Source organism: Drosophila albomicans, chromosome 4 (assembly GCF_009650485.2).
Source record: "Drosophila albomicans strain 15112-1751.03 chromosome 4, ASM965048v2, whole genome shotgun sequence".
Taxonomy (NCBI): domain Eukaryota; kingdom Metazoa; phylum Arthropoda; class Insecta; order Diptera; family Drosophilidae; genus Drosophila; species Drosophila albomicans.
The window spans coordinates 582,845-605,762 of record NC_047630.2 but is presented as its reverse complement, the minus strand read 5'-3'; the positions used below and the strand labels follow the sequence as shown (position 1 = coordinate 605,762).

Genomic DNA, 22,918 nt, shown 5'->3' with positions numbered 1-22,918 from the left:
TCGATTGTACAATTAAATATTTTGATTATTTTATCCTTTTCAATGTAAATGTCTAAATTGTTACAATTTTGGTTTAGTTTGGTTTGTTTTATATTCCAAGTTAATACAATATTTGGTTATACTATTTGGATAAGATCTTGTTTGCGATCTTTATTGAAAGTACAAACTGGTGTTTCATAACATATTTTATTATATTTGCAATGCATTGGTCATTTATGAACTTTTTTGAAATAGTATATCTAACAAAGTTATTATGTAAATAAAATTTCCCTTCAATGTTTTCATTAATTTCCGTCTGGGTATGGAATTATTTGGAAAGTTGTAACTTCGAGATTGCCAATTGGTATATAAGACGTCAGAAAAATTTAATTTGTTATTGGATTGAACCATGCTGAAATTTAATTTTTCATGATTAATATTATCTATTTGATCATGTTTAAATAGTTTCAGTTTAAAGATACCTGAGCGGGTTGATTGTAATATTCTCTTTTATTAATTACTTTCATTTTAAATTTTGATTTATAACGGGCTACTTTTCTTCCTCTGTTTGTTTCTTCAAAACGATTTTCGTCAAGTTTCTTTATATTACCTGTATTTTTGAAAGGGTTCGTTGTTTTAGACTTTACTAACGGGGCTTGTCTAAATCTTGTATCTACTTCAACTTTGTTTTCTTGTGAATTATACTCAGGGGTTCCTGCATAAATAAAAATGTCTGCTGGGGTTCTATTAGTAGCTTTATGCTTTGTTTTATTATTATTTATTATTAGGTGGCACTACTTCCCATTTCGGGTTTTGGCCGATCTCAGCGTCTCCCTCCAGGCGCCTCTGCTCTTCGCGCGCCTCCTCCAATTGGAAATACCCAGTAGATTGAGGTCCTGCTCTACTTGGTCCTTCCATCGGAGATTTGGACGTCCCCTTCGTCGTCCCCTGCTTGTCGACAGCATATACTTCGTCTTGCCCTCGTTTACCGCCAAACCCACTTTTGCTGACTCTTTTTCGATAGCGGAAAATGCAGCAGTGACATCACGCTTGCTGCGGCCAATGATGTCAATATCATCAGCGTAAGCAAGGAGCTGGACACTTATGTGGATTTACCACGTCTGAAGCCGCACTGATAAGGTCCGATCAGTGTGCTGGTGTATGGCTTCAGTCGTTCACATATTACGCTCGATAGGACCTTATATGATATGGCAATCAGGCTGATTCCCCGGTAGTTGGCGCATATCGTCGGGTCGCCTTTCTTCAGCACAGGACAAAGGACGCTGAGATTCCAATCGTTGGGCATGCTTTCTTCTAGCTATATTTTGCAGAAGAGCTGATGCATTCACCTTATCAGTTCTTCGCCGCCGGCCTTAAACAACTCTGCAGGCAGTCCATCAGCACCGGCTGCTTTGTTGTTTTTGAGTCGCATAATAGCAACTCGGACCTCGTCATGGCTAGGTAGTGGTATATCCACATTGTCGTCGATTGGTGGTATCGGGTTGCTTCCTCCAATGGCGGGATTGGTGCCGTCATCGCCTGCTAGCAGCTTGGAGAAATGCGCCCTCCATAACCTCAGCGTGCACTGCGTATCTGTAACCAGATTCCCGTTTTCATCTCGACAGTTAGATGCTCCGGTCTTGAAACCATGTGTCAGACGGTTGACTTGTTGGTAAAATTTTCGAGCATCATTTCTGTCTTGCAACACCTCGAGTTCCTCGCACTCTCGCTTTTCTTACTCCCATTTTTTCCATTTAAAAAGTCGCCTCTCTTCCTTCCTGTTCTCCCTGTAACGATCACACGTAGCTCGCGTTGCGCCAGACTGCAGCGTTTTTCTGTAGGCGGCGTTTTTTGCCGCAGCTGCGACGCGACACTCCTCGTCATACCATTGGTTCCGTGTGGGTGGGCGCTTGAACCCAATGGTTATTTCAGCGGCAGCTCGCATGGAGTGGGATATGTGCGCCCAGAGTCCGCCGGCGTCAACAGGGAGAGGGGTAGGTTGGTGGAGCAGTTCCGAGAAGTGAGTGGAGTAGGCTGTTGCTGTCCGTTGTGATCGCAGCCTAGTGACGTCAAGCTTTCGTTGCGTGATGGGGCGTACGTTTTTCGCTCGGCATAGCCGCATGCGTATCTTGGCTGCGATAAGATAGTGGTCCGAGTCTATGTTGACTCCACGAAACGTACGCACGTCCATCACGCTTGAGGCATGCATTCCGTAGAGTGCATCCTTAACAGCATCGTCCTTCTCCTCCGTCGGGGCGTGCGCGCAAATTATGCTAAGATTGAAAAATCTAGCTTTGTCGCGGATTGTAGCAAGCCGTTCACCCACTGGGGTAAAATTGGAGACGTGGTGGCGAAGTCTCCGGCTTACTACAAATCCGCATCCAAATTCGCGCCTCTCCGCATGGCAGCTGTAGTAGATATCGCAGTTTGCTCGCTTGGAGCAACCTTGTCCTGTCCATCTCATTTCCTGGATGGCGGTAATGTCAGCCTTTAATTTTTCGAGGGCATCCGCCAGTTGGATAGAGGCACCTTCCCAATTAAGGGTTCGGACATTCCAGGTGCATATCCTTAAATCGTAGTCCTTTTTCATTTTGGGGTGGTCGTCAACATAAGGGGGGATCCTATTCGAGGCTTTCGCTTTGGTTTTCCTTGGGCTTCTTTTTTCCGAGGCGGGTTCCAAACCCTGCGCTCAACCATTTACCGTCCGGATGACTCGCTGCACACATTAGCTCATTATCTAGCGGATGCTAAGATAGCTACCCAGGCGGTGCCACGAGGAGGCTGTGTGTCAACTTGCAATCATTCGTAGAAGGTTTGTAAGTCAATTAATTTCAAACTTGTTTTCATTACTTTAGTTAAATTATTCAGACTTATTACTTCTAAATAAGCTCTTTGAAAAATTGGAAAATCTATTTCGTTGTGAAAATAGACAATACTCTTTTTTGAGCAAAGATATTCTTTTATCATGTTTAATTTATGGAAATAGCGAGTTGTCTCGACTTTGTTATCATCACCTTTTAGAAATTCTATGTGTTTGTCAAAATAGTTTAAATGCCTTTCGGTTATAGGTATGTGATATTGACTATCTGCTTGAGCGCTATGTATAGTTGCTCCTGAGCCAACTGCATCTTCTCCTAGGAAGTTTTCTTCTATTTTGATACGCGAAAGAGCATCTGCTACATTGTTCTCCTTTCCTGGTAAATATTTGATTTCATAATCATACTCATTTAATTGGATCTTCCATCTTTCCAATTTCATATTAGATTCTTTAATATTACAGAGCCAAACTAATGGTTTATGATCACTTAAGATTTGGAAATTTCTACCGAATAGGTAAGAACGGAAATATTTAGTTGCCCATGTTCATTTAGGGTTCGACTTGCATAGCAGATTGGTTTATGTTCTTGTGACAGAACAGCGCCTATAGCAAAATTGCTAGCATCGGTTGTTAATGAGAACGGTTTCTCAAAATTTGGATAAACTAATATTGGATCGGATGTGATTAAAACTTTGAATTTTTCAAATGCTGCCACACATATGTAGGGTCTTTAATATTTATAATTGCGTTTTTCTTTAATTTAAGTATCGTTGGCTTTGCAATGTTTGCAAAGTTGGGAATGAATTTGCGGTAAAATCCGCATGACTTGATTTCTTTTGACGTTTTTGGTATTGGAAAATCAACAATTTGATTTTGTTTGGGTTTGGTTTTATTGCCTTGCGTGGTAATTATATGCACAAGCGAATTCTGTTTCCTTTTTCATAATTCACACTTTTCAAGTTGAAATTTCAAATTGGCTTCTCGAAGCCTTGAATAGACTTTAGAAAGAGATATATACATATGTTCCTCCAATGAAGTGGAGTAAATAATGATATCATCTAGATATACAAGACAATCGTTGAAGATCAAGTCTTCAAGTAAGTTATTCATACTGCGTTGAAAAGTCGCTGGAGCATTTTTAAGCCCAAAGACAATCCAGATTGGTGAACAACAGGGGAATTTAGATTTTCTAATTATACCCTGCTCTATTATTTCATTGATTTGTTTGTTGACCTCATGATCATAAGCTTGTGGATATTTATAAGGTCTCTTGTATATTGGATCTTCATGTTTTGTTTGAACTGAATGCTTGATCGTACTAGTGAGTCATATTGTCACTTTCCCTGTACTGGATGTCGCGAAATTCGTGTAAAACCTTTTTTAATTTTTCCACTTCACCTTTGTTGAGATGTTCTAACTGAACTCATTATACTCTTTTAGTTTATCTTCGATTGCAAAGTTGAAGGGTCTATCTTTAAGGGTGGATTTGTATAGTCCTCAATATAAGTTTCTTCGGAATTTTCTTCACTATTTTGAAATGTGAATTTGTAGTCTCCTAATGTGACTGCTTCGTTTTCGTAATCGATTTGAGATTTACTAGCTTTTAAATACTCCCTTTCTAATAACATATAGTAATTTTCAGAGAATTCTTGAATACAACATTTTTGTTTTATAGGACAAAGTCTACTAGGATCGAAAATATATCGCTTCTCGCGCGCACTCTGACATCAGCCTTAGCGGTCACGACTGTTTGTTGATTTATAACTTTTACGGCATATCCTACCGGCTGCGCCAATTATGACTTATTTTTAAATAACTTAGAGACGAACTTTATTGGTATTGCAAGATTAACGGGCTACGCGTCTTGTCTGAGGAAAGTGTCTTTAAAAACTGACTTTAAAACTTTGGGTTTGAACAAGAAACTTCTTTTTGCGACTTAGAGCTAACATATGTATAATGTTTTGTGTATGTGTTAGTGTTTTAATGCTGAGTCTTCAAATTGCAATGGAAAATTTAAAGTGACGTGAGGTGGATCTTTTTGTTTGTCGTTGGTCGCAGTCGCGACGAATTTATGTTTAGAATATGATCTTTGTTTGAATGCAATAGGACCTTTTTGTTTATTACTTGTCGCTGACGCGACAAGTTTATGTTTAGAATATAATATGATCTTTATGCGAACGCAATAGGATATTTTGAAGATAGGGGAATAATTACGATATGTCACTATATATATCTCTTCGAACTCTAGAGCACTTTGCACTTTGAATGTTTCACCAATTGTTATTATTTATTAGGTACTTCACTAATTATTTATGCAAATCAATTGCATTCACAACACTAAGCGAGAGTATATGTATCTCGCCGGGGCCTCCAAATGTTGAGCTACTAAGCTTTTTTAGTAACTTTTATTCGCAAGAATATTGTTTATAAATAAAACACGCGAATTCAAATTAAATGTTTATTGCTGTGGTACATATGTACATATATGTAACCACTTATGTTTTGGCTGTGACTTGAACACTTTCAAGCTTCGCCACCGACACGATATACAACAGAGTAACAATTCAAGAGTGAAAAGGCAATTAGCCGAAATAAATGTAATGTAACAGTGTCAGAGAGCATACAGTGCTGCCGGCAGAAGCAGCGCTGCTGGCAGACGCTGTCACAGCATTACATTAAAATGCGCCGTCTGTTGCTCCCGACAATTGTAATATAAGAGTTCCAAATTTCCAAACTTTTTTTTCTGTTCTAAATATTGACGCACCCTAACGTAGTCATCTCACTATCTGCACTTGCTTATCACTGTCTTCGCAAAGCTCTTGCAAAAGCTCGGCTTACCATGCGGTAGAGCAGTAGAGAAAAGCAATTAGATAATAGCAATTAGATACTTTGTGCCGGCAGGAAATGTATGTAACAGGTAGAAGGAGGCATCTTCGACCCTATAAAGTATATATATTCTTGATCAACGTCAACAGCCAAGACGATCTAGCCATGTCCGTCTGTCCGTCTGTGTGTCTGTGTGTCTGTCCGTCTGTCCGTATGATCACCAGATCTCAGAGACTACTTGTATAAGAGATAGAGCTCTAATTTTTTTCGATAGCATTTCTTATGTTTGCACGCAGATCAAATTTGTTTTAAATTTTTGCCACGCCCACTTTCGCCCACGAACATCAAAAAAATCGAATAACAAGCGTAATTTTAAAGAGTTGGTATGTACAATAATAACTAGAGTAGTTATGATTCCTAAAAATTTTGTTGCGATCAGAAAAAAATTGTCGGAGTTATTAAAGAAATACTTTTGTATGGGCAAAAACGCCTACTTACTAGGGGTCTTAGTTGCTTTGGCCGACAATCTGGTATATTGTGCCGTCTATGGTATATTTCGTCTATGGTATATTTGTTATATTTTTAATACTTATGCAGTATATTCGGTATATTTTGAGAATAATACCGCAAAACATATTGATTTTATTCAAATTGGGTAGCGGTTATCTCACAGTCGAGTACACTCGACTGTAGCTTTCTTACTTGTTATTGTCTCTCGGCAACCAAATTTTTATAACTCCACGTTCTACAATTATATAATCTGGCAAAGGAAAAAAACAAATCAACCTCAACTAGTGACAGTATATGCTAGGAGATACGCATATATATAAATATATATATAATAGTGCAGTGCTAAATTCGATAACTAATACAGGTATGTGAAAATAATTGTGAGTGCAGTGATAACCAATATCTCTTCATTATACTGACGGAGAATCCCCAGCAGTTCGTCTCATTTAGCTCAGCACTGGCGGATGGTAGCCTCTCTCTAGCGGTCCATTCCACCTCTACCACAACTATAGAGCGCTGACCCTAGTGAACATAATCTGTAATCCATTGGGTGCACAGATTTGGTTGGATGTCATAACAAGGTTGGCTGGTCATCGGAGCACCAAAGACTCTGATTCTGAAGGTCCACCACACACACACAAAGATCACGGACTGGCATTACATTGATTATTAATAAATCCTATGTGCCTGAAGACCAGGAATACACTGGATGAGTAGCGCATAGTACAACAACAGTACAACAATCCACAATGCAACATGAATAAATTCATTTATATAGTATCAATCATTCCTCTTTTGTTGCTATGATTTGCTGAAAAGCGACAGGAATTTCATCGTCGGTATCTTCTAGTTATTTTGTATTAAATTAGAAAACATAAAATTAATAATTCTAATTGAAATTGTTGGGGCATACTCGTGGATACAACAAAAAAATTAAATAATTCTGATTTTGGTACATTTATATTAATCATCTGTATATTTTTCAATATAGTACATTATCATCACAAACAAAATTCAATCATTCATTCGTCACTCATCTTCGTCATGGTATGACAGGAAGAACGACATCTGAGTAAAAACTACAAGTTACAAATGTATCATAAAAGATATACAAATGATTATATAAATGTGCCAATATGTTAAATGAATTTGTCCCGAGTACGCCTCAGACCTTAAGTCATTTTGTAAATATTCCTATAGATATAATCATATCTAATTATAAATATGTATCAATCGCAGTATCTTGAATTATTTTTATAATTAAACAAATCACATGAAGTACTGAATGAAATAATGTTTTTGCTAAATTTTCTTAGTATGGTCTGTCGAGTAAACGAAAAGAAGATGTCGAATATATAAAAAGAATTAAATATGAACTAAAGTAGGGGTAACTCATAAAAAATTCGACAGTTACCATGGTCGGGAGGGTAGAGACGAGGAACAAAAAATCTAGATTCCTCTACTAGGTAATTTCTTAGAAGGAAACTCCACTGAATCGTTAATTCTTCATTTTTATTTTCTATAAAGCTTTTTTGTGTATAATATTGTACATACCGTTTGCGTATTACTATTTGGATGTGTTAGCGTAGCCGCAAGTGATCGAGTGAGAAAAGACCCCGACCAATCCGACGAGCTAGATCCGAGCATATTAAGAATACGCAACCTACCAAGCTCGATGACGGACAATCAGTGCCTTTTAAAGCCTGATAAGGTTTTGATACACTACAAACAGAGGACGACAACGTACATACGTACGAGATCCGTCGTGACCGGCTGCAAGTTCTCTGGGACAATGTCGAGGCCGCTGATGCATTGCATCGAGACGGCGACCTCGAAGACATAGAGACATGGAGGCAAAAAACGATGACTGGTACTCAGTTTACGAGCGGTGTCTCGGCCAAGTGAAGGGGCAAATTACCCAAGTATCCGGGTCAATCATGAGTGGCACATCCGCGCCTCCTGCCGATTCCCTCCAGTTGACACCGAAGTTTTCCATGGTGATTACTTGCGTTAGCCAACCTTCCGTGATCTTTTTACGACCATCTATGTCAACAACCTAAGGTTGACTCCTGTCGAGAAATTGTTCCATCTTAATTCCAAAACTGTAGATGAGGCCAACAAAATCATTGCCAAGTTTCCGCTCACGAACGATGGTTTTGAGTCGGCTTGGAGTGCTCTCTGTGAGCGCTTTGAAAACAAACGCTTACCGATCACGAGCCAACTCAAAATACTCGTCAACCTGTCCACGATTTCACAAGAGTCGGGGGCAGCGATTAAGGAGCTGCAGAGCACGATTCAGCGGTGCTTGAGCGCTCTGGAGCACTTAGACATTTCCGTTTCTAGTCGATTCGCAGACTGCATCCTGGTGTTTCTTTGCTCCTCAAAGCTCCACAAGATTATATTCTTATTATTGGAGCAATCTTTGGTGGGCAGTCCAAGATTCCCGTATGGCAAGATATAAGCACGTTCTTCAACGAGCATTATCGTACACTCGAGGCTATTGAGGACGTGAAGCAAACTTCTTGTCGAATGTGACAAACCCCTGCCCGCGGATCTTTTGCGCGGATCTGGAGTATCTCGTGAGCTGACCTGATCTGAGTAAGATCCGGACTCCAGTACTACGGGTTCTTTGATGCTTCAGAAAGACCGTATGGAGCGGCTATCTACGTCCGCGTTGAGACAGAAAACAGAGTGACCACGCATCTCCGTACTGCGAAAACAAGAGTGGCTCCTGTCAAGTCACCATCAGTGCCACGTCTGGAACTGTGTGGCACAGTCGTGTTGACTGAGCTGGGTCCTCTTCCTGAAACTTCCGACCGAGAGTTTCCAGCCTTTTTTTTTTGAATGATTCAACAATAGTTCTGGCTTGGATGATCGGAGACTCTGCTGGAGCAGCGCATTAGATGTGTAACATCGCCAAGTTACATCCTACTTTATTTCCTGAGCAGGTTCTCTGACTTTACTAGAGCACTTCGGACTGCCGCCTACATTTTCCGTTTTATTGATACCATGCTCTACCGTGGTCCACGCTGATGAATTGTCACAGGACCAAGAGCGATTGATCATCATATCTCAACACCAAACCTTTCCGAAGGAATACCACTGTCTGCAGTAAGAACAACAGGCTTCTCCTTCAAGTTCCGTCCGAAACTTGAATCCATTCCTTAATGGCAAGGGGATTCTATGGGATTGAGGGCGTCTCGCTGCGCTGTGATGAAAGTCATCCGGCGTAAAGAATACTCTTTTACAAGGCGAACAAATATACGTTCGAAGAATTTGAGGCCGGTCTCCCAGATGTCCAAAGACCCTACGGACCTACTAGCCATTTTCTAGTAGAAGGCCCGCTTATTTGGGTGCTGGAACCGGAAATTAACCAACCGGCCACCTCCATCCTATATCGATGGCAGCGACTGAAGGTTCTTCACCAACAATTCTGTTTTCATTGGAAGGATGAGTACCTGAGGGAGCTGCATAAACGGACCAAATGGCAATCCCCTACACGGAACCTGCAGACCGGTGACATGGTCGTCGTGAAAGAAGACAACTTTCCCTCCAACGAGTGGCGCCTAGGACGGCTACTAACGACGAGTCCAAGCACCGAGACAAAGGTCGAGATCGTAGATTTGCTCACGGCGCGGGGTACTATCCGCCAAACTGATTCTACTCCCAATGGAGGACCGCAAAACTGACACCTCTCCGTCAGAAGGAATGATAGACAAATAAGTTTATATTTCGTCTCTATATTCGTCGTCCTGTGTTGTTTTATTGTACTAACATGCATGTTCATTGGAACTTATAAAGAGGCTACTATAATAATCATTGTTTTGTTTCCGCAGCAGCAGCCCAACAGAGCGTGTACCCAGGAATCCATCCGCTGAGGAAGTGCCAGCGATTTCTCAGCTGTCAGCTTGATAAGTACTGCTCCAATTGTCTAGCCCACCAGCACTCTGAGCAATTATACTGCGGCCCGGGAAGTTGCAGGGTGTGTCATAAGGACCACCGCATTTCAAAGATGCACGCAGCACTTGCCTCAGCGGTCAGCGAGGACGCAACGAACAGGCGGACCCGGCTCGGACCCCTATCCAGGCACGATCATTTAACCACTCTCGCTCGCCTTTCCACCATTGAAAGGACTCAAATTTACACGAGGGGGCGTTCCCAACGTCCCTCATATCCCTTCATCAGGACAAAGCTGTGAGCATCCTGCTGACAGCCAACATTTTTATCGACACCGGATGCAAAACTTTCGAGATGCGAGCGCTGCTCAACTTTTTCAAAGTATGACAAGTATATTTTCAAGTGCGACAATAAAGTGCTTTAAAAAATGAAATTTTATACAAAAGAAAAAGTGTTTTTATTTATTTATTTGCAACATTTTCCGAGTCCTCGCTTGGTATCAAAAACAGCTTTACAAAAAGACAAAAATATGGTACGTGGTGATAAGGTGAAGTTAGTGCCTCAGCGTGTGGTTTCAGTCTATCCCCCAATACGCTCGTAACAACCTTATATGCGACATGAGTCAGGCTTAAGCCATGATAATTAGCACGCCCAGTAGCATGGCCCTTGGTGCATGCTCCCTAACAACTCATCGCAGCCAGCCCTGAACAATTAATCTGATAGGCCATCCGCACCATTTTCTATATTGTTTTTAAGTCTATGCACTCAAGTGCGATTTCTGCTTCTGTGACCAGGTTTCCGTCATCACTCTGCATGCATGTCTACTAGTTTTAAAACCTAGGGTCAGACGCTTAACGCATAGAAGTTGCGAGCGCCATTCCTGCATCTGCTGTTTTCCACGCTTTCACACTCCCGCCTTTCTTGCTCTCGATTCTTGCGTCTAAAGAGACGTTTTTCTTCTTTCTTCCTTGCCTTGTAAACTTTAACAGTAGCTCGTGTAGCATCAGCGTGGATGAGCTTTACGGCACTCCTCATAAACCATGAATTCCTTATGGGTGAAATACAATCATTTCTTCAGCAGAAACTCTAAGGGAGCCCGAGAGTCTAGTGGACGTACCCTTTGGTTGTTGTGATTGCAGTTTTGCGATTTCCAGCTTTCTCAGCATACATCGACGTTCATTCTTCGACACACTTAGCCGTCTGCGATCCTTGGATGCAAGGACCACGACACGATTGTATGCCGAGAATGCTAGATGCATGCTTTCAATCAATTACAACATAATCAATCTTATTTCGAGCCAGACGACTGTTGTGTCAAAGATACTTTCTCACTCAACTTTGCCATTTAAAACAAGCAGAATTTTAGAGTTATGAGATGAAAAGCGACTATAGACAGCAAGGTAATGGCGTGCGTACATATCAGGGTGATGCTGGAAAATTTAACACTAATTCAGATCGTTGCAAGTCTCTCATTCTTTGGCAAAAAATATAAGACTCGGCACCGTATCTTGGCACAACTAAACTCATGCCAATCTGGATGACAGCTGTAGTAGATATCCCTCGCATTTCGTGGATAGCAATAATGTCAGCCTTACAATTTGTTGAGGAGCACCGGTCGTTAGTACATTTATTATTTTCGTCAACACTTCTAGTCTTTTCCGATGTTATGTTTTTCTATTGATGGATCTCAAGTCTTACGCCAAAGCCTAATTTAAAGTTTTAGGAAACCCGATGCGAATTTGAACGGGCATTGAGAGATAATTCTGAGAAAACCATGAAGATGTAGTTCGTTGGCTTGAAGAGAGTAACGCAAGGACCATGCTGGTAATCACTATACACAGAATACAGTGTGCATACAGCCAAATAAAAGAAAACGACCAAAAATTTTAGTTAAAGTTAAATTTATCCCGAACAGGCAAGACCGTATACCTATCAAAGTGAATAATACCACTCTCCCGGAAGTAAACGAAGTAACTTACATTTCTTTATGAAGCCGTTTGGTTTCCACGGCTGTCAGTTGTGCGAAAACGCACAGAGCCCAATCAAAAATCTTGGGTATTATCACCGGTGGACCGCGGCAGATTAACACACATACAATGTGACAATGGACGGAGTTGAGGTGTGGATGGAAAAGGATAATGGAGGATAATGGCTTCATCTGGCCGTTGCTCTTATTAGCAGATGGAACCCTAATGAGAAAATATCGACAGAGCGGTGGCAGTTGCCTCATGGCAAACCGGTCATTGTCAGCATGGAAAACACGCTAGACATCTCAATGCCTACTTTCGAAAGAGACCATCACCAAACTGAACACCTTAAGGAATGGTGTCATAACTGGAAGACTTGGAAAAAGCTGCTAGTCATCATTCTCACCAATATCCCGCGAAATGAGATTTGAGCAGCGCCTCCGGCGCACACCTTGCCTAGTTCTACGCTCAGAATGAGAAGGAAGATTTAGTAATGAAATTCTACTGCGATAAGGTGGTAATCTAATATTAGGATTGCAATTTGCACTACAAGAATTTTTTCTGCACCGACTCAAACCTATCTTGATAAACCCTATACTGAGGATTCCAGACAAGAGATCCGTACTCAAGGATAGGACGAACCAGTGAGACGTACAAAGTTTTAGTAATGAAGGGATCGTTGAACTCTTTCGACCAGCGTTTTATAAATCCCAGAACACCTATGGCCCTATTTACACCAGACAAAATATGTTTATCAAATTTTAGTTTTGCATCAAGCAGAACCTTTAAGTCATTCACACCATCAATTCGCTCTAGGTGAGTATCATATAAAACATAGTTATTTACCTGGGAAGAACCCCTACAGAAGGTCATAAGCTTATATTTATTGCAATTGAGATGTAACATACATATTTACTCTGCACCAAGATTCTAGACGATCAAGGTCACATTTCAACCGTGAGCTCGCAAGACTATCATTAAATGTCAGGCAAAACTTAACGTCATCAGCTTACATAAGTACACGGGAATGCTCAATAACAGAGGGAAGATCATTTATGAACAAAGTGAACAAGAGAGGACCCAAATTACTACCCTAGGGCACACCAGAAGTAACTTCGAAACATTTAGATACAAAGCGATTATAATAAACATTCTGAATTCTGTTTGATAGGTATGAGGGATCCACTCAATTAGGCTATGAGGAAACCCTAAAAGATTAAGTTTATACAGTAATAGGTGATAATTTACTGAGCCAAAAGCCTTACTAAAATCGGTGTAAATGACATCTGTTTACATTTAATTCTCGAATCCTTTAATTACAATAGAAGAGAACTCCAAAAAGTTATTAGAAGTGGACCTAGATTTCACATACCCATGTTGGTAAGGTGAAATTATTGATTTACGCAAATGTTGCAGTTGAGAAGTTATGATTTTTTCAAATGCTTTCGGAATCGCAGACAATTTAGATATACCGCGATAATTTTGAACTTTCGATTTGTTCCCTTTTTTAAGGATAGGTAAAATCTATGACTATTTCCAGATTTTTGGAAAAGAGCATGGGTTAGGGGATAATTCAAACATATTAAAAAGCGGTTTACAGATACTACCAGCACAATACCTTAGCACAAAATTGGGCACTCCATCCGGACCTGCCAAAAATGTTGTTGATAGTTCTTCTATATTGGCTATCATCAACTTATTGACTGGAATGAAATCGATTACTGATTTACCCCTTTCATTAGCGTCTGGATTTTCCCAAACGCTATAGAAGTGTAAGAAAGGTTTTTTTGGAGGAGCAGGCATGTCCCGCAGAACGGGAAGTGGCCACATAGCAAGATGCTATGAGCATTCGTCCTTCAAAGGTCACCATCACTGCCACAATTAGATTACCAGTGCTAAAATTAGATAGTATATGAGTTTTCAACTCCTTCCTGACAAGGATGGATCTAGATACCACTTTACCCGATGTGCTTGTAAAACAGATCCTCAGTCTTCTAATTGATATGAAGGAGAAAGTGCTATCCGCCATTGTTATATAAGATGGACCAATCGTTCGTTGAAAATGCCGAATATTGCTTTTAAGGAGCTGAAGCGCTCACTCATTCTGAACAATTACGAAGAGGTTTTTAATCCTTGTTGTCTATTCTCTGTACGGTTTTGCTACCTTTGGAGGTCCTTTTCGGGGCTCTCAGCAGGACGTTGTTCATCGTGGACAATTCTTGGTAGTATTTGGAAGGAGGTTAGGGTGGTTGTCATGACAAGCGTCGGCCCAGGCAAGTTTCTCTTTGTTTTGTGCAGATAGGCCATCTACGCCATCAAACCGAGCCCGAATGCGGATAGATGCTTTGTTTTTGGTCTAGAAGACCGAAAGAGGCGTTCGTCTTCATCCATAGAGATTGACGGCAAGCTTTCTTGGTCAGTTCGATAAAAAACCTGAGACATCGGGGAATAAAAGAGATCTGCTACCAGTTAGGCACCCTTGTGGAGGATTCAGTAAAGGATTTTACCTGCCTGACCGCAAGTACATTAAAATAAAAATCCTATCTTGATAACAGAGTTATTTACCTGCGGAACCCCTAAAGAAGGTCCAAAGCTTTCATTTATTGCAATTGAGATTTAACGTATTTACTCTGCACCAAGATTCTAGACGATCAAGGTCACATTTCAACCGTGAGCTCGCAAGGCTACCATTAAATGTCAGGCAAAGTTTAACGTCATTAGCGTACATAAGTTCACGGAAATGCTCAATAACAGAAGGAAGATCATTATTGAACAAAGTGAGCAATAGAGGACCCAAATGATTACTCCGGGTCACACCAGAAGTAACTTCGACAGATTTAGAGACAAAGGCATTATAAGGCATAAAGGCATACATTCTGGATTCTGGATTCTATTGGAAAAATATGAGAAGATCCACTCAATTAGGCTATGAGAAAAATTAGATAATTTTGAACATGGGATTTATTCCCTTTTTTAAGGATAGGTATAATATACGGTTTTTCCAGATTTTTTGAATAGATCATGAATTAACAAATAATTTAAACAATATAATAATAATATATCCGGGGCCTGCCGGAAAAACAGATTTTATAGCCAATAGTTAAGTTAAAATAGAGCTTTCGTTAATTAAAGAACCAAAAATAAAATTATTTGAATTTACCTGATGGGGATAAGAACGGAATATGTCGTTGGGAAAAAGTCAGCAAATAAATCTGCAATGCCAGGACCATTAGATATTGTCGGCTATACGCTTCGAGTTAACAGAGTCATAAAATCGTTTTGGATCACTCTGAAATCTTATTCTGCACCTTCTCAAATAATCATTATAACACACATTGTTATTAGTGCGGAAAGTTCCTTGAGCAACAGCAAATTAAGGGAAGAGCCAGTTTCCTTGAGTTTTTTCTCGACGATTTTTTAAGCTCGATAATTTCTTAGTAAACCATAAGGTCTTATCAGACCTATGTAGAATTCTTGATGGAACACACAATAGCAAGTTCAAAGTAATATAAAAATAATTCAACAGCTATATCCATGTTCCTAGACAAAGAAAGTTGTGACAAGTCAGTTTGAGATATAAGCAGGGAAAGTTTATCAAAATCGGTTTTCCAAAATCAACGAGAACGTTTAACTAGACTCTAAAGCGTTTTATGTCAGCTCAAGCAAAATCACTAAGGTGGGATGGTTAGGATATTCAGGAGAGGATATTGGAGAGTTTCTTGATAAAGTACAGGAATCTGAGTCTAAAACAAAAAAAAGGTCTAGAGATCTTTTTAAACATTTTAGAATATCATTAATCCGAGACAACGATACACCGAAAAAATAGCAATATAAACGTCGGATATAGAGGGGCACAGTCCATTAAAAATCTTGGCGGAATGCCATGAGATATCAGCAATACTAAAATCCCAAAGAGCTATAAAATAATCACGATCAGAAAGCATGTTAGAAATACTATTAATTATAGAAAAATTACCTAAATACAGAGTACCATCTGAAGCAGAAGGTCAGTATCTGGGCTTGAGAAGAATTCGGAAAAATTTTAATGTTATCTATATCTATATATAATCCAGGCACGTGTCTGCTGGATCAAAAACATAGGCATACTTCCATTGCCATTGGTTTAGGCTTTGCCATCGAAGCAAATAGCGCGGTGGTGAAGCGAATCTTGGTCTGTAGATGGCTCCCTATTGTATTGCTGGGTCATTTTGTCGTTAAGGGAAAGGTATGTAAAGGCTCAGATGAAAAGCAGAATTCGGCTATGATGTTTGTGGTCGAGGTCCCTAATTTTGTCGATTAATGGATATATAGTATAACGATGTATGAAATTTGTGGTCACTGTTGGACAATTGACAATTCGATGGTTGGTCTTGCACCTGACTAGGTGGCAGTGAAGATGGTATTTGCCTAGACTTAGGAGAAAAAGAGTTTCGGTGTTTCTGGTATTGTAACAAACTGCATATGATAAACGCTGAGCATGGCTTAGATCGCTTGGGTCTTTGATAACCAATAGACTCTGTTGCTGATTTTAATAGCTATCCAAAGTATTAACAAATCTTCGCTTTTTCTGATTAATACATGTTGTTTTAAAAATTAATTTTGTTTGTCCGCACGTCAACAAGCCCATGCTTGGCATCGCTAGGCGACTTGATGATAGTTATGGCGTCCAAATATTGTGTATAGGTTTGACGCCACTCATACTCATGGACCCTTGGAAAAGAGATTTATATCCATTGAAGCAGGCGGAAAAAGATTTATATATATTGGGGGTAGTCTTGGCGGTTATGATACAAGGAGCCAGTCTCGGCATAAATTAAATTTTACCGAGCATTCTTCGATCCATGACGAAGTGCATGGCTGACTTTTAAAGCAAGTGCTTCTCGCCGTGCTGACTATGCAATTTTAGATGGATTTCGGTATGCTACTTTCAGCTATGAAATTATTAATGGTTTTCATTCTTCAAATTCTGAAAAATATTTTCAATTCCAATTAAAATTGGACTAAAGCAATTGACTTTTAGATATATGTATTTAGGCAGTTATTCCCTAATAATTTTTTCCGCTTACCTTTTGGATTAATACAACGTAGATAATTTCATTTATCATTTATTTGATTAAATGTTTTATTGCTTAACATATAATGTGTACACTTTTTGGCTTGCAAGTGTTAAGTAGAGTTAAGAGTTGAACAAATCGTAGTTAAAGATTCTAATCTAATTTGAGATTAGCAACAAGGTATATACTTGCGTAATTATAATTTTCCGCCTAAGGTCAACACTGAAAATTAAGTTAAATAATTTTACACAGGTAAAGTTCAGTTAAGTTATTTTATTGTTTAGATTATTTTTCTTTTACTGAACGAGTTTACGGTTAACGACTAATCGGACAGTTTTCGGGAATAAGGGCTTATGGCTCTTGCTGTCTTGTCATGTATGCGGCTCATATTCGCGCGTGTACAATTCGTGGTTAAGCTATGTGCGATTTGGCGGCACATGCTGAATATGCTTTATAAGCATTATGCGACTTGCTTTGCTTATGCAACTTACTTTGTAGTCCGCAATATGTATGCGACTTGCTTTGTTTATGTAAATTACTTTGTAGTCTGGAATATGTATGTGACTTGTTTGTTGGGAGCTTTGACCAGATATGTTAGGTAAACATAAAATGTCTAGTAGTACGCTTCTACTGGGTATGTTATGTTACTATATACATATATTTTATATTCATTAAGTATTTACATATTTTCTTGATCACCGTCTATAGCTGAGACTGAGACTCTGTCTATCCGTATAAACACCTAGATCTCAGAGACTATAAAATCTATAATTTTCGACACTTTTTATACCCGCTATCCATAGGGTAGAAGGGTATTATAATTTTGTGCCGGCAGGAAATATTTGTAACAGGTAGAAGGAGGCATCTCCGACCCTATAAAGTGTATATAATCTTGATCAGCGTCAACAGCCGAGTCGATCTAGCCAAGTCCGTCATTGTTATGTTTGCACACAGATCAAGTTTGTTTCAAATTTTGCCACGCCCACTTCCGCCCCCGCAAATAAAAAAGAATAACAAGCATAATTTTAAGGCTAGCCACGAATTTTTGTATATATAATTATAACTATAGTAATTGCAAAGTTATTAAAGAAATACTTTTGTATGGACAGAAACGGTATATTTTGAATATGGTACTATATCAATATACCAAATATAACATTTCAAATAAATTTAGTATTTTTGGTATAATTTGAGAATACCGAAATATTTTTCTTTAATTCAAAATGGGTAGCGGGTATCTTACAGTCGAGCATACTCGACTGTATCTTTCCTACTTGTTTTTTTTTTTTGTGTTGCTTGGTATTGGTATTTATCAATAAATATATTGTGATAATTATGATATATTAAGATAAATAGAATTGACTGCGATCAGATACAAATTGTAGAAGGTATTGAGAAACGATTTTGAATGGCAAAAGACGTCTGGCTTGGGTGATAATCTGGTATATTTTATGATTTATTTTAAATGTTGTACTCTATTTATGAATCAAATATAGAATTTGGTATATTTTAGTATTTTCCGGTATATGAATTCGGTATATTTGTAGAATATGGGTTTATTGAAAATGGGTTGCGGGTACCCACAGTCGAGAAGGAAGTCTAAAGGCCATGTATGCAGTTGTATATGTAGTCACGAAGACTGTAAACCCAGAAAATAGAAATTACAAATAAAAAAATCCAAATATTATAGTTTGTTAATTAAAGTGAGAAGGAAGAGAACCCATCAAAGAAGATATCAGGTTATCTTTTCGTCCGAGAAGTTTCTTTTGTCGTACACATACCTATTCTCAACTAATAATTCATATAATTTCTATTTATATTTAGAAACATTGCTAACGATTTTATCTCTTACTTTAAAGCATTGTGAAAATGTGAATATAATTGCAGATTTAATTTATAAATTAACGGAGATGGGCCCATTTTATTTATTTTGTACCTTATTCATATATGTGATTATATATAAAATTTGGAATAACGTCTGAATTTCAATTATCTATGATCAATCAATATATTTCATAGTTTAACAATTGATAAGCCCCACTTAAATGTTATTCGTTCATACATTTCCTTAACTTAAATACATATATAATTATATTGTTAGTGTTGTTCAACCCAATCGTTAGCGCTATTAAATCGGATATTCGTACAATTACTGCTTAAGTCACAATCCTCAACAAACTCAACGTGTGTAAATGGAAAATGACCCTTGCGTCCATTCAACTCGCCTTCCCATTGACCATTAATATTGGTTTTAGTGACTTTAATGATATCACCAATTTCCAATTTGAGCGCAGTCTTATCATACGCGTTTGGCACTCTTGATTGCTTAACACGTGCTCGGGCTGGGAGCTTTCGCTGAAAGTAACATTTTTATTAGATAATACAAAGGAAAACATGGGGCAAATATTACATTCATTTACTTACGTTTAAGTCTGTCCGTTTTAATGTACTAAACTGACCAGTCGATACGGTAGGTGGGTCGCAGTTTGCACTATATGAAATATTGGTACGTGCTAAACATGAACTGATGTTTAATGTTGTCGGCTGATCCACATTATCTTCACCTATAGAGTCATCATAGAACTAAAAAGTTATAATATAAAAGAAAATATTTATTCCAATAGAAATGGTTCAATCAATGAAACTATTGTTAAACATTTCATCATAATGAGAAATCTGTTAATCGATTGGGTATCGCGGTTGCTTAAAATGTAGCGAACCTGTTTTCTAAAATACAAAATATAAATTCCACTGAAAATTGCGTAATGACTAGATTTTATTTAAAGTGAATATGGCATAAAATTAAGAAATTTGTGTAAAAAGGCAACATACTTTTTGAACGTAGGGAACCGGTATTTGTCCAATTTGTCCCGTAGAGCTGCGAGCAGTCCACCATTGATCCTCATCTTTTCGAATTATAGTAAGCACTTCGCCTCTTTGAAATGGTAAATCATCTTGATCCTTACAAGGAAATGACAATTACTAATACATCTCAAATTCAATAAATACTGATGGTATTTTTGTTGTACATACACTGCCAACGAAATCAAACTTGGCAATAACCTTTTCAATTTTTTTCAGAGCTGGTCGTCTTAATGGTGTGGTGTCCAGATAATGTAGTGTGTAAAACGTAAGCAGTTTTGGTAAATTTTCAAATGACTGATCACCGATGCGGAAAACAATTTGGTCTTGTTGCTGCACTTTGTTAATAATGTAGTTGCTCACTTTAGTGTCTTCTCTAAATTAAATGTATATTGAAAACAACAAAATCAACAATTTGCTCACTTAGTAACAATAAATACCTAACTACTGTATAATGGTATATAAGTATTGTTTACGATTACCTCACGCAAAGCACATAATCGCCTTCTATTGAATTGCTGTCACGAACCAAAAAAACTCCACGTTCTCGTTCATTCATTAACACCTCAGTTGCTTCTTGCCGAGACATGGATCCAAAGTACCAACTACACCAATATACATCGCGATTAACCAATTAGTTCATAAATTTTAAACTCATATATACTATTTATAATATATATGTATGTGTATGTCAATACATATGCAAATTATGTACAAAACAAAACTAAATTTATATTACTTTTTAATAGAAAGTACATATACATATTGAACATTCCTACCTGCTTCTATCAGATACATCAAATGTATCCATATTAAAATAGAATTTATAATGATTTTTTGGCGTGCAACAGTTCGATTTTAGAATGAAATCTTTAATTTTTTCTTTGTGTATGCTCTAACTCTTGTTCTTATTTTTGGTCTCAGTTTCAATTCGATACTGCTAATAGATATTCGATTACAAATGTTTCGATTTCGATATTTTTTGAAGAATTCAATTTTATGGATACGTTCATCCATCAAATATTATGAAAAGAATGCATAAAGGCACTAACTCAATAATACGTAGATACTCAAGTCTAGAATCAAAAAGTATAATTTGCAACGGTATTATTGCGACCCTAGAAAAGCTGAGCGCTGCTATTAGAACCCCAGAGCCTCTTCGGCTCATTTTGAGATTCAAGGCTCTAACGCATCGCACAGCGTACGTCACTAGGTTCAGTCGAAGGTCTCATGTGAAACTACGAAAACAACTAATATACCAGATACATTACATTTTTAATGTGAATATTAAAATGGATTTTACCGACTATAATTTTTAAAAGTTTAGCTTACTACTTACTATTTTAAATATTCTATTTTCTAAAAAGTTATTATACAACTGCGCGTTGCAAAACTTCACATGCATACACATCCCAATATAGGCGAGCATGTGTGTAGACGAAAACATATAAACAAAAGTACAGCGCCACGAAATGCACCCATACACATCGTTTTTTATGCGATCTGTGACTGAACTGAATGTATGACGTACATATGCTATTCGCTGTTACTAACTTCGAAATGAATAATATCGTAATTTGGATATTAAAAAACGTCTATTAATATCTCCATTTTTAAATTGTTTTTGTTAACACTATTAATTGTATGAAGATATAAAACGACATAAATAAAAAATGTACTTTTCGGGAAGAATAGATTAACTGCATTTGGATCAGAATAAAGTTGTTTGTCTTGTATGCTTCTGAAAATTTGTATAGTTTATTATTATTATTGTAAAAATTATTTGTAAAAATCATAAAACGTTAATAATATAAATTATATATATGTTTTTTTTTTAATGGGATTAATTTGTCGCAATATAATACAGAATGATATATAATGTTTTTATACCCGCTACCCATAGGGTAAAAGGATATTATTACTTTGTGCCGGCAGGAAATGTACGTAACAGGTAACAGCGTCAACAGTCGAGGCGATCTAGCCATGTCCGTCTGTCCGTATGACCAAAAACGCCTACTTACTACGGGTCATAGTTGTTGACAGACAATATGGTATATGGTGTCGTCTATGGTATATTTTGAATGTGGTATTATAATTATATACCAAATATACTATTTGGTTTTTTTTTTTTATAGCATTTTTGAGTTCTCGGTATATTTTGAGAAATATATCGCAATATTTTGATTTAATTCAAAATGGGTTACATCGACTGTAAATTTCTTTTAGCTCATACAATAGTGGGTCGAATTCTGAAACACACCAAATTGATCGAAATCGCGTTCTTTCCGCCTAACTCCATAAACAAAAAAAAAAAAAAAAAAAACAGCAGTCATTTTCAATCCGCTGTTCCCAGCGCACTAAAAATTTTGCAGCTCGATACTCCGATAATGCAATGTAGATATCAAATCAGCTGTTTCACAGACGAAAAAAAAACACAACCTATTATTCGGCACTTATATCGGCAAACCAAACACAAACATAAACCCTGGTAATTAAAAAAAATTAAAAATAAACGCTGCATTTTCTCTTGAAACAGCTTTGCTTAAAATTGTGGAGTTGCAAGGCTGCATTTGAAATTTAAAATCAAAAAAATATTGCAAGTTGCAATATTTGTTTGGGATTGCATTTATTTAATAGACAAATGTTGCAGTGGTGTGGTCATAAATATTTATTCGTCACGTCATAATTAATTAAAACATGTACTAAACACGCTTATACGCAATGCAGAGTTCGAACAAGATTTTCGAGAAAAAGCCCAGAAGCTGTAAACTAAGTTTCTAATTTGTCAATTGTTGGAAATAATTTAGAATAATTCTTGAATAATACTATTGCTGAAAGAGCGCACATACTCGCCTCAAAAGTTATAAATAGACAAATTAGTCTAAAAATGCAAAGCAACTGAAACCCAACAATGCTGATAGGTTAAATTTTAACAATTGTATGTGTAAATTATACCAACATAAAGTTAATATTCTGTAATTATTAATCTGCTGACAATATGTGAA

At 37.8% G+C, this 22,918-nt stretch overlaps 2 protein-coding genes across 3 annotated transcripts; both read right to left on the bottom strand.

Moving 5' to 3' along the window:
- Positions 1-217: 217 nt before the first annotated feature.
- On the bottom strand, positions 218-2,914 carry LOC117573172 (uncharacterized). The gene is made up of 2 exons (XM_034256145.2): positions 462-2,914; positions 218-391 (listed from the first exon to the last, which is right to left on the bottom strand). The coding sequence occupies exon 1, from the start codon at positions 2,567-2,569 to the stop codon at positions 1,715-1,717; it is 855 nt and encodes a 284-aa protein (XP_034112036.1). The 5' UTR covers positions 2,570-2,914; the 3' UTR covers positions 218-391; positions 462-1,714.
- A 16,126-nt stretch (positions 2,915-19,040) lies between these two features.
- Positions 19,041-20,840, bottom strand: LOC117573171 (adapter molecule Crk). 2 transcript variants are annotated; one of them, XM_034256144.2, is made up of 6 exons: positions 20,693-20,840; positions 20,396-20,518; positions 20,115-20,289; positions 19,884-20,012; positions 19,476-19,634; positions 19,041-19,406 (listed from the first exon to the last, which is right to left on the bottom strand). In XM_034256144.2, the coding sequence occupies exons 1-6, from the start codon at positions 20,722-20,724 to the stop codon at positions 19,149-19,151; spliced, it is 876 nt and encodes a 291-aa protein (XP_034112035.1). In that variant the 5' UTR covers positions 20,725-20,840; the 3' UTR covers positions 19,041-19,148. The 2 variants fall into 2 exon arrangements, with proteins under 2 accessions (XP_034112035.1, XP_034112034.1); XM_034256143.2 differs by having other exon boundaries at positions 20,085-20,289; positions 20,693-20,839.
- Between the last annotated feature and the right edge of the window lie 2,078 nt (positions 20,841-22,918).

Coding starts and splice junctions, on each gene's coding strand:
- LOC117573172 (XM_034256145.2), bottom strand. CDS start 2,569: ATGAAAAAGGACTACGATTTAAGGATATGCACCTGGAATGTCCGAACC.
- LOC117573171 (XM_034256143.2), bottom strand. CDS start 20,724: ATGGATACATTTGATGTATCTGATAGAAGCAG. Junction 20,519..20,692: donor GATGTATCTGATAGAAGCAG/GTAGGAATGTTC, acceptor ATATTGGTGTAG/TTGGTACTTTGGATCCATGT. Junction 20,013..20,084: donor AGTTTGATTTCGTTGGCAGT/GTATGTACAACA, acceptor TTTCCTTGTAAG/GATCAAGATGATTTACCATT.